The 15,196-nt window shown below is 39.4% G+C and overlaps 1 protein-coding gene across 1 annotated transcript in view; it reads right to left on the bottom strand.

Moving 5' to 3' along the window:
• Positions 1 to 15,196, bottom strand: part of DROSHA (drosha ribonuclease III) — a 176,059-nt gene that overhangs the window by 131,615 nt on the left and 29,248 nt on the right. The window contains exon 10 of the mRNA XM_072152739.1: positions 5,043 to 5,114. Within this exon, the coding sequence (XP_072008840.1) occupies positions 5,043 to 5,114 (72 nt within the window). The remainder of the gene's footprint in view (positions 1 to 5,042; positions 5,115 to 15,196) is intronic.

The following is a 15,196-nucleotide window of genomic DNA, read 5'->3' as shown; positions in this document are numbered from 1 at the left end:
CCCTCCAAGGGGTGCAGTAAATGGAAGGCAGGTAATGAGGTCAGCAGACACATATATAAAGGGTCATTATGTCCAGATTTCATTTCATTATATTGAATAGTAATAAGATAGCAGAAAATGGAAGCAACAATTGCTGACTACTGCTTTATTTTAGTTGTGAAAATAAAGTATGATGCCCTTTGCAGGGCAGCCATGGTATAGCGAATTCTGGGTTGTTTGGTGATATAACTACTATTTTTATACAAAGTGCAGGTATAGTACCAGTATTTTGCCTAATTGCTCGGAAAAGAAAAAGCAGAGAATAACAGTGCTGCCTAGTGTGAGGTTACCCTTGGTGGGGTTAGATTTTTTTTATATGGCGAATAAGTATACTCACCTTCTTTGGTTGTGCTGTTCAGGCACAGCGCTAGTGTGAACAAATATAGAGATACTCCAGCTCATCCAGCTCCTCCTTGTAGTTCCTTGATGTACGGATCCACCCTGTTGCCGGGCAATCAACTTCATAACAAAAGATTCATGGATCCAGCATTAGGACACAATCCAACTGCCTTTATTGATTAATTCATGGCATCCACAAGTGTATTACAGGAGAACAAAGTAAAAGTCCACACGTTTCCAGCAATAGCCCGTGCTCTTAATCATGACTTAGAGCACAGGCTAGTGCTGGAAACGCGTGGACTTTTACCTTGTTCTCCTGTAATACGCTTGTGGACGACATGAATTAATCAATAAAGGCAGGTGGATTGTGTCCTGATATATTTGATATGTTCTAGGGCAGTTAATTTTAAGCACAATTGGATTAGTTACCCAAATCTTGCTCCTTTCTCTTGTATTCTGCAGACTTCCACTAGATGTCAGCAATCTCACATATGTCTGTTACTAAGCTCATCAGTCACAGACTACAGAGGAAGAGACACGCCCCCATCTCTCTCCCTCCAATCAGCTGATTACATCATGTCTGCAGCAGTCATGTGCTGACAGGAACACTGACTAATGTAATAACCAGACACCTACACTTATCTTTCCCTCAGCTTTCCCTACACCTGTATACACAAATAATCCACACTGACAGAAACTGCAGTCTCCCCTGCCCCCATCACCTCACACAAGGAAGGGGCAGGAGAGACTCTCTACAAGCTGTGCCCTCATGTGCTGTGCTGAAGTTTTACTTCGATAGGTAGGTACATAGATAGACAGATAGATAGATAGTTAGCTCTGGTGTCATTGGTTAGCAGCAGGCGCTTGTGATGAGGTGACAGGTAGCAGGCTCCGCCCCTCCATCTTGCTGATTGTAGGTTTTTTGAGAGCTGGAAACCCTGGTTGTTATGGACCAAAAAAGGTACTAAATGATGACCGAGAGGCAAAATATTTTGAGGAATGATTCCCAGGGACACCTGGAGCAGAATTATGTATTTTAGTTTTTTATTGGTCAGAATGATGGTTAAGGTTTGATTGGGAGTGTTTCAGCCACATTCTGTCCCAAGGATGTCAAAGCGATCTGCGTATTATAATGTTCAGTCATCGTAGAGGGTGTCTCATAGGACAGTGAAGTCCACGTTAGCCAGCCCCCCCCCCCCCAAAAAAAAACAACTTTGGAAGGCGCAAGGTCACTCTGATGTTGATCAAAGAATCTTTTTATTGGAAAACGCAAACTTGAGACAATGTGTGTTGCACTTCTTCTGCTGGTGCTTCATCAGGTATAAAAATAGAAGCAGAAATTCTGCATGTTCTACAGTGAATAAAAAGCGATGATAAAATCATCACTTACACCATGGAGTTTCCAAACACTTTCTTTAGAAACCCCCCCCCCCCCCCCCCAAAAAAAAAAAAAAAAAAATCAGAAACTCCTCAAGATCTTTCCCATAGACCACATTCCAGAAACATTTTCTGGGTAACAAATTGCACTTCATAGTGATGGTATTTAATATTCCATGCTGTGAACTGGAAACACATAATATAAAGCTAGAAAATAGAAGTCTGCTTTATTCTTTGGGTCTATACGATCACGGGGATACCAAATGTATATAGGTTTTACAAATGTTTTCATAGATTTACAAAAATTTAAAATTAAAAAATGTTGCCATCTTCTGACACTAATAACTTTTTAATACTTCAGTGTACAGAGTTGTGATTTAGGTCATTTTTTGCAACTTTTGATGACATTTTCAAGGGTACCATTTTGAAGACTTATGAAGACAATTATTATATTAATTATATTATATTTTGATAGATTGGATATTTTGGGATGCGGCGATACATAACAAGTTTCTGATTTTTACATCATTTCTAGGGAAAGGGGGGTGATTGGCATTTCTGGGGTTTTTTTATTTGATTATTTAACTTTTTTAAATTTATTAACTTTTTTTTTTTTACTATTTTTCAGACCCCCTAGGGTACTTTAACCATAGGTTGTCTGATAATTCTTCCATATACTGCCATACTACAGTACAGTATGGCAGTATATGGGGATTTTCCACATAATGTGTATGTTCTGATACAAAAGAACCAGAGTTCAATTCCTGGCAAAGCCAAATAAAATGTCCTTAATATTTAGGGGCATCTCCAGAGTGGTGTTAGTGCTGAGAGGAGACTGTACCAAATGGAGGGTGGGTATTTCCTGCAAGTAACAAATCCAGGTACATCTTTGAGATCAGTGGTATAATGCAAAGGTGTAATAACATTATTGGCTGCACCAACACAGTAAAGTTCATAATGCTGTTTTAAGTACTACACAATATAAAGGGGTTCTCCAGTGACATATGTACAGCACTCGTCAATCTCAGTCACCGCCATAGACATTAATAGAATAGTCAGCACATACGAGCCCAGGTGCTCCATTCATCTCAAGCTACAATGGGGGTACAATGGACCACTGTTCTTGTGATCTGTAGGGGTCCAATCACTGAGACTCGCATTGCCCAGTAAAGTTAGCCCCTATCTGTGGATAAGGGCTAACTTGCATGTTGCTGGAGAACCCCTTTAAGGACTCCACAATTTGTGAAGTTGTGTTTTTCAGGTTTTACGGACTTGGTCATTAGAACAGATCTTTCAATGTGGCCATGTATTACGGTCAAATTGACTTGTGTACTAAAGATGACTTCTTATACCAAAAGCCATTTTAACATTAATTGGTAGATCATTATCAATGTTGTTTTTACATCTCATTAGTGTAAGAAAATTCACATTCACTATTATTACAGTACACAATGGCATTTTTGTAAAATGTGAAGCCATTGTTGAGCTGCACTTAGTTTGGCATCATAGAAGTTAACATGCGATGCAGATAATGAGGTCTCCTGCAATCCTCAGAATTTATCAGTATTCTGTAAACAACTTTTTTTAAGGATGTCGTATTTTGAACTGTAGCTAAAATAATATCTGCAACCTCAGAAGTATAACTAGCAATAAGAGAAGCAGATGGGCCATCACCATCCAGCTGTACGCCACAGAAACACCTTCCAGCCAGGCTTCATGAATGATCACTTGCAATTTGAGTTGCAGATTAGCATTATTTCGTTAGTAAGGATCATGGCTTTTCCATGTCCAGAGATCATTATCCATCAACCACCAAAAAGAAACAAATAACCTCCTATTTGTTATTTATTTATTTCTACCTTCAACTCCCACTATGCAAATTACATCCAGCTCAGAACACCTCTGCTATGTTCTTTGCGACAAAGATGCATTGTTAAGCATCTGTACGCGCATAGGCAGCCAAGCATGACAATAAGACTATGTTAAGACTAACAGGTTCCCTGCTGTATTTTATTGCTAGTTTGCCAACATTACGACAGATTCAATAGCAGACAATGAATCATTTTGAAGTCTGCATTCATCTTATTTAGAAATGTCATTCCAGACCTTTTAAATATTAGAAAAAAACAAAATAGCAAGGCATAAAAAGCAGCCAGGAGGAGATGATGTTTGGACAAAACCGTACAATAGCTTAATATGGGGAGAAAATGAGATTCTGCTAATATAATAACGTCTGCTTCATTAGACTTTAATTATACTCTGCACGCAGCGCTGTAGTTGTCCGTGTCTATTTGAGAAACTGAGATTGTCATCTTCCCTAAAGCGATGATAAAAGCAATAAACACATCTTACAACAAAGTGCCAGGGTGTGATGGGCATCCTTTCCTCTCATAAGCAAGGACTAGATTCATGGCCAGTACAAGGATTTGACCTGCAGATTAACTGCGCTATCTCCGAGAACGTCTGTAACATAGGCTTGCCCTTGGTATTAACTCATACATTTATTGAAAAAGCTGGCAGGCAGAATAAATCCAAGGCCATGCTAACACTGATGCCCTTCAGTCCATTAGAGGTAGCTTTCATTATTAGGTCTGAATGGCCATCTCTCCACACACTATTACCTGCAGGCAGAATTACCCTTAATGTGAAGAACGGCCCTGCAGGGTATTGTGCACAATGCAATATGGCAGCTTTGTCTTGTAAATGGATTGCACGGCACAGGAGCATGCAAGCAGAGCCGAAACAGAGTTAAAGCCAGTCTCTAAAAACTGAAAGACAACTCTATAAAGGACACAAGACTCACATTTACATTGTAGAACAAAAAAAACTCTATTAGATTGCTGAATGTCACCTTTTAATTCATTTAGATGAAACAGACAAGAACAAAAGGACTAAAAGAGAGGTACAAGTTAATTTGCTATTGACTTGCTTGCTGTGGCTGGAAAAGGTGCTGATAGTAGAAAATGCATATGTGTGTCCATGAACTACTCCAATGTCTGAGTCGAGTTGGTGAAGTGACCCTTCAATTCACCTGCTCCCTGCATATTCAATTGGGTTTTAGCACAGTCAACAGCACTAAGCTAAAAGGACAACAAAGGAAGGAACTAGAATGCAGGTGTCAGGAGCCAATTCTGCTACTTATTAATAAATCCATTCCTGCTTCTTCAGTGTTTAGAATAGATGGAAACTAATATAACCTTGATACAGAAAACCGTTCATGTTTAATAATTATGTGTCATCAAAGATCATATTTGGTGGAGTCCAGCAACACAGGGGTTATTCCTTACCTCAGGCATCATTTCTTCAATGAAATGAATTGTGTAGTCAATGTTAAACCGGATTACTTTGCACAGGGGAATCTGCAATAGCAACAAGAACAGCAATCATTTTTAAGGGATAACTTGAGACTGCAGCATTTCTGAAAGCACTTAGCTCCAAACGAAGGCAGTGTATAAAACAAAGAGGGGGGGAAAAAAAGTACCACGAAATGAGAGATGGACTTTCATCCTCTGCAAGGTTCAGCAGTTTTATCAGAGTAGAACTGTATCGCCATCTAGTGGCCACAAAAGCTCAGATTTCTCCCTGTGTAAATATCATCAGCCAGTGCAAACAGCATGTGTGACATTAAGATCACCAAGATGCCAGGCAAGAAATATCAACAACTAAAATATGCCTTCAGCCGCTCATCACACCGGCTCTACCTGACCTATGTGCCAAATTTTGGGTTAAATCCGTTACCTGCTCAGATTAGAACACATCAGATTTCATAGAATGTTAAAATATTACTATAGATGAGGTAAGCCAGCTTCCAGAAAGAAAAGAAATGGCAAAGGATAGCGAGTCTTTTATATCCATGTATTCAACCGGTTGTCTGCAGGCAATAAGGGAAAACCATTGGCTCACCTTTTATGCCAATTTTAAAACCGTCTACCATCAAAATCCATCATGATAAACCAGGGACACTTACTCATAGATCCAGACACCATGACTGTGGTAACCTCTTTATATTTGTCCCCCATGGCCTCCTTCCTTCTAAAATAAAACATTATGCTAATGAGCCTAAAAGGCTTCTGGGGGCGGTGTAGTTACACTTTACAAGGAGCGCTTACACCTCCCACCGTGTACTGAACGTTCCTATGCTGTAGTGAAATTACATTAGGCAGTGTGAGGGGGAAGCACTGAGGGAGCATAGGGGCAAGGGGAGACACCAACAGTCACTCAGGGAAATGCCCACCAGAGCCCTTCTGGATCAGAATTATAAAATTGGATAACAAATATATGAAGATTACCAGTCACAGAGCCTGGATACATGAGTAAGTGTACCCAGTTTAGCTTCATTTTGATTAGTTGATTTCCTTTAAAAGTACCATCAATTCAACTATCTCTTCTATGTTCTCTCATTTTAGGATTCACACTGGTTTTGGTCTCAAAGAGTCCTTACTTTTTTGTTGCTCACCCACATTATCTCATGAACAAAAGTCATTGACAGTTCTCTTAGTAGGTGGTGTGTGAGAGGAGTAATCCCGACTCCGTCCTGTTCACACAATGCCCTTCTACTGCATTTTGCAAGCTAAGTCTCTTAACGCACATGAGTGTGTGGAGAGGAGCAACTCCCAATATGCTTGAAATCCATTTCAAAACATATATATTCATTACAATACAAAAAGACAGTCAGCACTCCAGGAATTCAGAATAAATATATACAGGCGGTCCCCTACTTAACCCCTTAAGGACCAGGCCCTTTTTCGTTTTTGCGGTTTTATTTTTCACTTCCCACCATCAAAAATCTATAACTTTTTTTATTTTTCCATGTACAGAGCTGTGTGATGTCTTATTTTCAGCGTAAAGAATTGCACTTCGTAGTGATGGTATTTAATATTCCATGCCGTGTACTGGGAGGCGGGAAAAAAAATTCTAAATGCAGTGAAAATGATGAAAAAACACATTTGCGCCATTTCTTGTGGGCTTGGTTTTTACAGCTTTCACTGTGCGCCCCAAATAACAGATCTACGTCATTCATTAGGTCAATACGATCACAGGGATACCACATTTGTATAGGTTTTATAATGTTTTCATACATTTACAAAAATTAAAACCTCTTGTACAGAAAAAAAATTCTTCATTTTACAGTGTTCTTGCGCTAATAACTTTTTCATACTTTAGTGTACAGAGTTGTGGGTGGTGTCATTTTTTGCGACTTCTGATGACGTTTTCAACGCTTTTATTTTTAGGACTGTGTGAACTTTTGATCACTTTTTATAGAATTTTTTCTATTTTTCAAAATGGCTAAAAAATGCAATTTGCGACTTCGGGCGCTATTTTCCGCTACGGGGTAAAACTCAGTGAAAAAAACGGTTATTATATTTTGATCGATCAGGCATTTTTGGACGCGGCGATACCTAATGTGTTTAGGATTTTTACTGTTTATTTATATTTATATCAGTTCTAGGGAAAGGGGGGGGGTGATTTGAATTTTTATGTTTTTTTAATATAATTTTTTTTCTTTTTTTTTATTTATTTATTTTTTTATACTATTTTTCAGACTCCCTAGGGTACTTTAACCCTAGGTTGTCTGATTAATCCTACCATACAGTATGGCAGTATATGGGGATTTTGCATACCATCTATTACAATGTGCAGATAGCACATTGTAATAGATAGCCTCGGATCTTTGTGTGATCCGAGGCTGTCATGACAACGGATCGCCGCTCCCCGGTGACGTCACGGGGAGTGACGATCGGAGCCCGTGAGCCCTCTTCATACTCCCCCATGCGCAACAAGATGTAAGGTTACGTCTCATTGCGCTATGGGGTTAAGGACACCCGACTTACAGACAACCCATAGTTACAGACAGACCCCTCTGACCTCTGGTGAAGCTTTCTGAATCCTTTACTATAGTCCCAGGCTGCAATGATCAGCTGTAAGGTGTCTGTAATGAAGTTTTATGGATAATACTTGGTCCCATTACAGCAAAAAAATGTTTAAACTCCAATTGTCAATGGGGCCAAATTTTTTTTTGTCTGGATCTACAATTATAAAATATACAGTTTCGACTTACATAGAAATTCAACTTAAGAACAAACCTCCAGACCCTATCTTGTACGTAACCCGGGGACTGCCTGTATAAAATATTATATATATTACATATATACACATACACACATATATATCTCCTGAATTCCTGGAGTTACACTGATAGATATAAAAGTACTTTTATTCCCCTGTGACAGCGGTATTAATCTCTCAAGGAAAATCACAGGTGCAATAATGAGAACATATATTAGAAGGATAACAGTAGGATCATCAAAAATGATTAACGTGTAATCATTATTAATGATACACGTTGACAACATTTCATATACATAATCAGTAAGTGTATAATATGCCACTGTGTATACAAGTTCTTTGGTATACACTGTGAAAAGCGACTAAAGACCACAGCTTGCGCACAACTAAGACGACATTCACACAACAGTTTGGGGGATATATGTAAGGACAACAAGCTTGCGGCTGCACACACGTTCCCCTTAGAAAGCAAAGGCCACACGTGTTCAGCACCATACCGCTCCGTACACAGGGAAAAGACAGGACATGTCCTATGTTTCTGTGTTACGGCACCATGGATCGCTATGGAGAGGGGAGGGGTCACCCCTCCCCTCTCCATGGCGCCAGACATATGCCCACCTGTAGGCTCTGGTGGGCCTATATTGCTGCACAGTCTAACAGCCTGTGAAGCTGCAGCATTGGAGGGCTCTGGTAACCCGTCCCAGACAAACATTAGCACTATTATAAAGGTTGATGTAAGGAAGGAGTCCATGGATAACAAAACATAAGATCACCACAGTCATTGTGCGTGGATCTATGAGTAAGTGTATGATACATTTTCCATTTTTTACTCCTTACCTACCAAAAGCCTTAACTTTTTTATTTTTCCAAATACAGATACATAGACATAGGAGTGGACCTCATACGTCGTAGACCAGGGGTCTGGTTACTGCAGAGAATGCACATGTTTGTGAGCAACGACAGAATAAAAGTATCCAAAGGCACATAGACACCGTCATTTTCTCCAAATTGTTTCCCTTTAAAAATGAAAGTGCTGAGAAAATGGTAAAGGAGGGTATACTGCAGAGTCTACAACAACATGTGAAATTGGGTTTAAGCTGTATAATATTCACTACACACGGGACCAAAATGTAATAAACTCTGCTAATCTGATTATAGAAGACGTTCTCACCTATTAATTGCAATTTATTTTCTCTCCTGAGCTCTTTAATGCAGAGAATGGAGACTGAACTACAGAGATATCTGTGTAAGGAATTGTATTCTCCTTACATGCATCTTCATTAGGTTAGGTGAAAATCTTAATGTGATTCCTCAATCTATTTACAGAGGTATTTTTGAATTTTTTAATATCAGTTATTGGTCTCTTTTATTTAGAGTCCTCAAACAGGGAAGAGATACCGTCTACCTCTACAACAAAGTCTTTAAGACACGTCGGCGCTCATCCCCTCCTCCCCTCCAGGGCGCCGACGTGTGCCTGCCATACTATTGTACAGCGGGCACACGTCAGTGTGAATGTAGCCGAACTCATAGATCCAGGCTGAGGCTTTGGCAATCATTTTATATTTGTTATCCTTGATCTTCTCCTTCTAAAATCAACTTTGACAATAATGCTAATGAGCCTGAAGGGCTACCCTAGCCTCTCTGTGATCTGGCTCACCCTCCCCCCTGCTCAATCAGCACTTGTGAAAAAAGTGCTCACTACAGGATGGAACACTAAATAAAACAAAAATGTCAGGACCTACTCTATCCTCATTTCTCATTAAGGTCTTATTTGATCTCATATTGCATTTGGAACTGAAAGATAAAGGCCCTTTAGAAGTAGAAGCCACTGTGTCATGCAGAACCACAAACAGGTTAGAAGGTGTGGTCCTGGATTACAAAAACAGGGCCATTTTCTTATATTAAAGCATATGTGTGCCTCCATGTGCCCCCTCAGCATTGCTGCGGTCTCACTCACCTGTCCACGATCCAGTGCTGGCTTCTGCGATCCGGCACCCGGCAGGGGCTCTTTCCTCATGCCCCTGCCGGATCTTTGTGCCTCGTGCCTCAGAAAAAGCTTGTCATAGTGCGTGTCTTGTGAATTCCTGTTGTGTCTGCGGTTCCATCCCTGACCAACCTCTTTTGCTGCCTGCCCTGACCTCCTGCTTTGCCTTGGATGTTGATCCTGTGCTGTCTTTCTCAACCTCCTGCCCTTCCCCGACCACAGTTCTGCCTTACTACTCTGTACCTCACCTTGGCCGCCACCGCGTACAAAGTTCGCGCCTGTGGAGTGACTTGGTGGCACCACGCCACAGCAAATCCAACCGCTTTGCGGCGGGCTCTGGCAAAAAACGGCTGCCACTTAGCCTCATTATGGTGAAAAGGAGAGAGCCGACACCTGGGAGTGGAGTCTGAGTGATAATACAAGACACAGCCTATAGACAGGCGCAGCACTCTTCCTAAAAGGGGCTACATACCACATTACCATACAGAGGGAAAAGTCTGTGACAGAAATTTCCCTCACTATATGGAGACCGCGACGAAGCTCTTTTATCTGTGGTGCGCCGATAATTAAACGTGCGCATGGCATAGATAGAAAGCCACTGCACTATGTGAGTAGTGAAAGACACTAGTGTTAAACTCTTCCCCGGGACGCCAGTGGTAAATAAAAACGGTGGACGGTTATTGGTGCTCGTACCATCTATACAGCGAAGGACTTTTTGTATTGGTATACCAACACTAGAAAGGTGGATTTAAACAAATAAGACTGTGGATTTGGACTTTTGTGGACTTTTATGGATTTACATGAGCATCTGTGAGCAAGAAACAGATGTTAAGATGTTAGGATTTTAAGTTCATGGGCTCAACACAGGTAGAACTGTGATACATTGTTGTTGTTCAATAAAACAACAAAATGAATCAATACATCACAATTACTTACATAATATAATTGTGGGGAAAGTTTTATTGTGGATGTTTACAGATGGTGCACTTTGCTCTTTTGTTTGTTGTCTATTAAAATTATATAGCATCCTTAATACCCAGGATAGCAACACTGCAGATTTGTTATCACCCCTACTCCTTTGATGACGCCCCACTAGGTGAAATTATACTTTACAAAATATGCAAATAAGTCTGAAGTGCTTTGGAATTCTCTGACCCCAGAACAATAAAGGTTTTGCTACACTTGCTGGACCCACAAGTGATGTAGTTGAAGATGAAGGGGTAAGAGTGCAGCAGGGGGCATTGTTTTTTCTATGGCTCTTCTATAGCTCCCCAAAGCACTTCAACCTTATTTGAATATTTCTGGTATGCAAATCATGGTGACTGATGCCCTTTTAGCAACAGAACACGCACCCACATCAAGAGATCACTAGAGACATCAGAAGCACAGTGTGCCCAGGACACTACATATGAAAGGACCACCTCTGCACTCTTGCCAGGGCGATTTAAATTCTCTTTGGGCATGAATGAAGCATGGGCATCATCAAGGGTAACAGATTATAATTAAAATGCTAACAGACTCCTTTAAAAGGGTATTTCATCTTATTTTCCAAAATTGATCACTTTTTCTTGGTAGAGTGCTATCAGTTTCATATCAGCGCAGGCTCAAAACCCAGAAGCCCACAAAATGTTTGTCTGCACTCGGCTCACTGACACTTCTGCTTCCCAGGCCAGTAATGATACCCTCATTCATTGTATGACCTCAGTTCTATTCATATAAAAAGGGCTGAGCTGTAATACCAAGCACATCTGAGGTACAATTTAAGGATTCTGAGATATTGAAGCAGGACAACCCTATTTTCAAAAATTATAATAAAGCTTAAAACTATAAAATTCATTATGCAGATTTTAAATAGAAACCATCAAGATATTTAAGATTTTATTACAAAACTGTGATGTGCACAAATCTAAATCCCAATATGGTTAGACTACAGATTGCTAATAATAAAAAAAAGCATGGGCTACATTAACTAGAGAATCACTTTCTAATTCACAAGCAACAGAAAGATTAAAAAACAAAAACAACTGTAAGATAATAATTAGCAAAGGCTATAAAAATAAAGACAATTTTAATTTTCCTAAAATGATTTCATAACTGTATAACAGATTCAGAAATGTATTGCCCTGCATTACAAATTAATTAAAAAACAGGTGGAGCTGTACCCATAAAAGATCAAGCTGATAACACAAATCGTTAGGATAGGATCATCGAGTTAACAATTAATTCTTACTGTACATTACGCTCGCTAGGGAATTTGTACAGGGGAGAGGGGGGCATGTGCAGTGGCTACCTAAGCACTGGGGGGACAGCATGTGATGTGGCTACCCAAGTATTGGAGGGGGGGGGGGTCAGGGCATGTGCTATGGCTATCTACATATTGGTTGGGTGGTGTGTGCCGTGGCTATCCGTGTAACACTGTGGGGCTTCATGTGCCGTGGCTACCTATGTATTGGGGGTGCGGCATGTGCTTACCGGGGAAGGGGGGGGGGCATGTGCAGTGGCTACCTATGTAGTGGAGGCCAAGAGCTGTGGCTACCCATCTACTGGGGTGGCATGTGCATAAAATTTCATTTTAAAATATGTGTGTTAATGGCTCTCTCGCCAAAAAAAAGATTCCTGATCCCTGTGATAGAAAGTGTGTGAGTGAGAGCAAGCAAGAAGTAACACTGGAGGGAGCCAATCCCAGCTTGTACAGCTAAATATTTTTGTTGGATTATTTTTAAAGGTTTCAATGAGTAAAATGATTATATTAATGAAAGGAAATATTAAAGAGAACAGTGCAAAATTGTGAATATAAAGAGAATGGTAAAACCATTGTCAAGTTACCCTTACATCGGCTAAAAAAAAAAAAAAAAAAAAGCAGTGCTCATTTGGTTTACATTTCAAAAACAAACAGGAACTAATTTGCTTCACACCTATGAAATGTAATAGATGAATATGTTTAGAGTTCATAAATAGATTAGTCATATGTTCACATGAATAGATCATCACAAAATCACTAAAACTACAATAACCAAAAATCTGTTTTTCAGCTAGAAATATTACAAAGGTCACACACTGCAAAATATAGCCATTAAACCCATTACAAACTAAAAGCAGCCCTAATACCTATATATTTTTTAAAAGCAAACAACCTGGTGATTTCATTTGTCTTGATAAACAGTTGATAGCCTGTACCACCATAATGCATCACATGACAAACACAAATAAAAAATAAAAAAGGATGAAAACATAAGTTTTTACATAAAACTCACATCAAAGGAGGTTTATGCACAAATAGGGATGTAAAAATAGTAAGTCAAAGTGAGCATAATTATATATACCACAATAACACAACATCATAAAGGATTTGAAAAATGCTACAACAAAGACAGTGCAATTTTTTGTTGCAATCCACACAAATGTGTTTAAAAATAAATAAAAAGCTCCTATCCTGTCAATATCCTATTTTTCAGAAACCTCACCCTACCATATATACGGAAATAACTTTTTAATTAGTAAACACAACCACCTTCATGCAACATTGCAGCAAACTGTCATACATGCAAAAAGTACATGAAAATTCTAAACTTACACTAAATTATGAACAAATTCAGACTACTTATATAAAGTAAATGTACTTTAATGTTTGAGGATATCATACATAAACATGTGTATATTCACCAAAATATGCAGCAAAAGTTTGTTAAATGTTAAATCAATGTGGTGTGCCAAACACTTTTTGCAGGAAACAGAACTGACCTTTACAGATATATTATTGTACTCACCCTTACACAACAGTAACCCAAATAAAAAACAATAGGGGAGATTTATCAAAAGTGTCTGAGGTAAAACTGCTCTAGTTGCCCATTTTACCATGTAACTATTTTATAAACAGCTGTAGGAAAAAGAAAGCTGAGCTCTGATGGCCGACTAAGACAGTTCTGATCTCAGACACTTCTGATAAATCTCCCCCTATATATACATAAATCAACAGGTAATATGATAAAAAAGGTCACTTTTAGAACCTTATGTGGTTCATAGGAATTTTAGCAAGAACAACATAGGTAGTGTTTATTTGTAGCCACATTAGGCCAAGGGGTTTGAATGTTTATCCATTAGGTAAAAAAAAATGATTGTCATATATTGAACAGAGAGGAAGTGTGTTCAGATTGATCTGTTTAGCAGTAGGTAAATATCATGAACACTTGTTCTTATTATTGCTTTCCAAAATGAAGTTACAGATAAGGTCAATATTTACTTTATCTGTGAGAATCTCCTCTGTGCAGCCTTCTCCAGCTTCCCCCTGTAGCCTGCCAGCTAAGAAGCTGGAGGGGGAAGGCAAACTTCAGGGGGCTCTAACGTTTCTAGGTGCCAGGGATCCAAACTCATATTAATTGTTCAAGTGACAGTCGGGAGAGGTTTTCCGGATCAGCAGTGAGTTATTGGGAGATTGGTCTGTAGTGATTCTCCAGATCCTTGGCACCTAGACATTTTTCAGAAAAATTTTAGCTTTATATGAAAGAAGAATCTCCCTGATATCTTAAATGCCAGGGATCCAAAGTTATGGCTATCTCATACATCCTTGGGCATCTGCACAATTTACGCACCATATGCACATTTACAGTGCGACAAATCGTCAGCGTAATACAATAGTATTATAGCATATGGGATTGTGATCACGTGTTGTGATAAAAATCTGCAGTAAAATGCTGTAGCACTGCAGGAAAGGTCATTTGTTCCTGTAGACGCTAGTGTTGCAAAGCAAAGATTGGGCTCTGCCTCGGAATAATTGTGGCATTATTTGCACCAAAAACAAGCCAATGGCAGAGTCTTTCTAATGTTTGCAAAAAGAAAAAAAAAAAAAAAAAAAAACTGATAATGGGGCACATTTGCCAAGCAAGAGCTTTGCGCCAGTTTTCTGACGGACTTTGCACGTTCTTTTAGGTGTAAACTGCTTGCACAGGTATTTAAGAAGAGTTTGCACCACAAATGTGTCACAAGTGGGCGTTTTGTGGCACAGCTGCACTAGGCACCATGCGACACAAATAAGGGAGTGTTCCGGCGCTCAGTCGGACCTTGCGCCTGATTTATGCACCACAAAAAAGTCGTTGAACTCTGTCGGGCTAGTGCAGGGAAGCATCAGATACATTATTTCTGGCGCACGTTAATAAATTTGGCGCCTGAGCAATATACACAGGCAGTGAACTTTTAGTGCAGTTTCCCACATTGTTAGTAAATGTGCCCCATCATGCCTAGCATGAAACCCAGAATAATTTTTTTGTAATGCAAACTCAGATTTTAGCAGGTTATGTAGCAAGTTGGTCCTTATTTATATTACATACTTCTTCTGACAGTTTTCCCCCAGGATAACAAGTTTTTACTTATTATTTGCTTATTTGCAGGAAAACA

Source organism: Engystomops pustulosus, chromosome 5 (genome assembly GCF_040894005.1).
Source record: "Engystomops pustulosus chromosome 5, aEngPut4.maternal, whole genome shotgun sequence".
In the NCBI taxonomy this organism is placed as follows: domain Eukaryota; kingdom Metazoa; phylum Chordata; class Amphibia; order Anura; family Leptodactylidae; genus Engystomops; species Engystomops pustulosus.
This window is presented reverse-complemented; position numbering and strand designations above follow the sequence as displayed.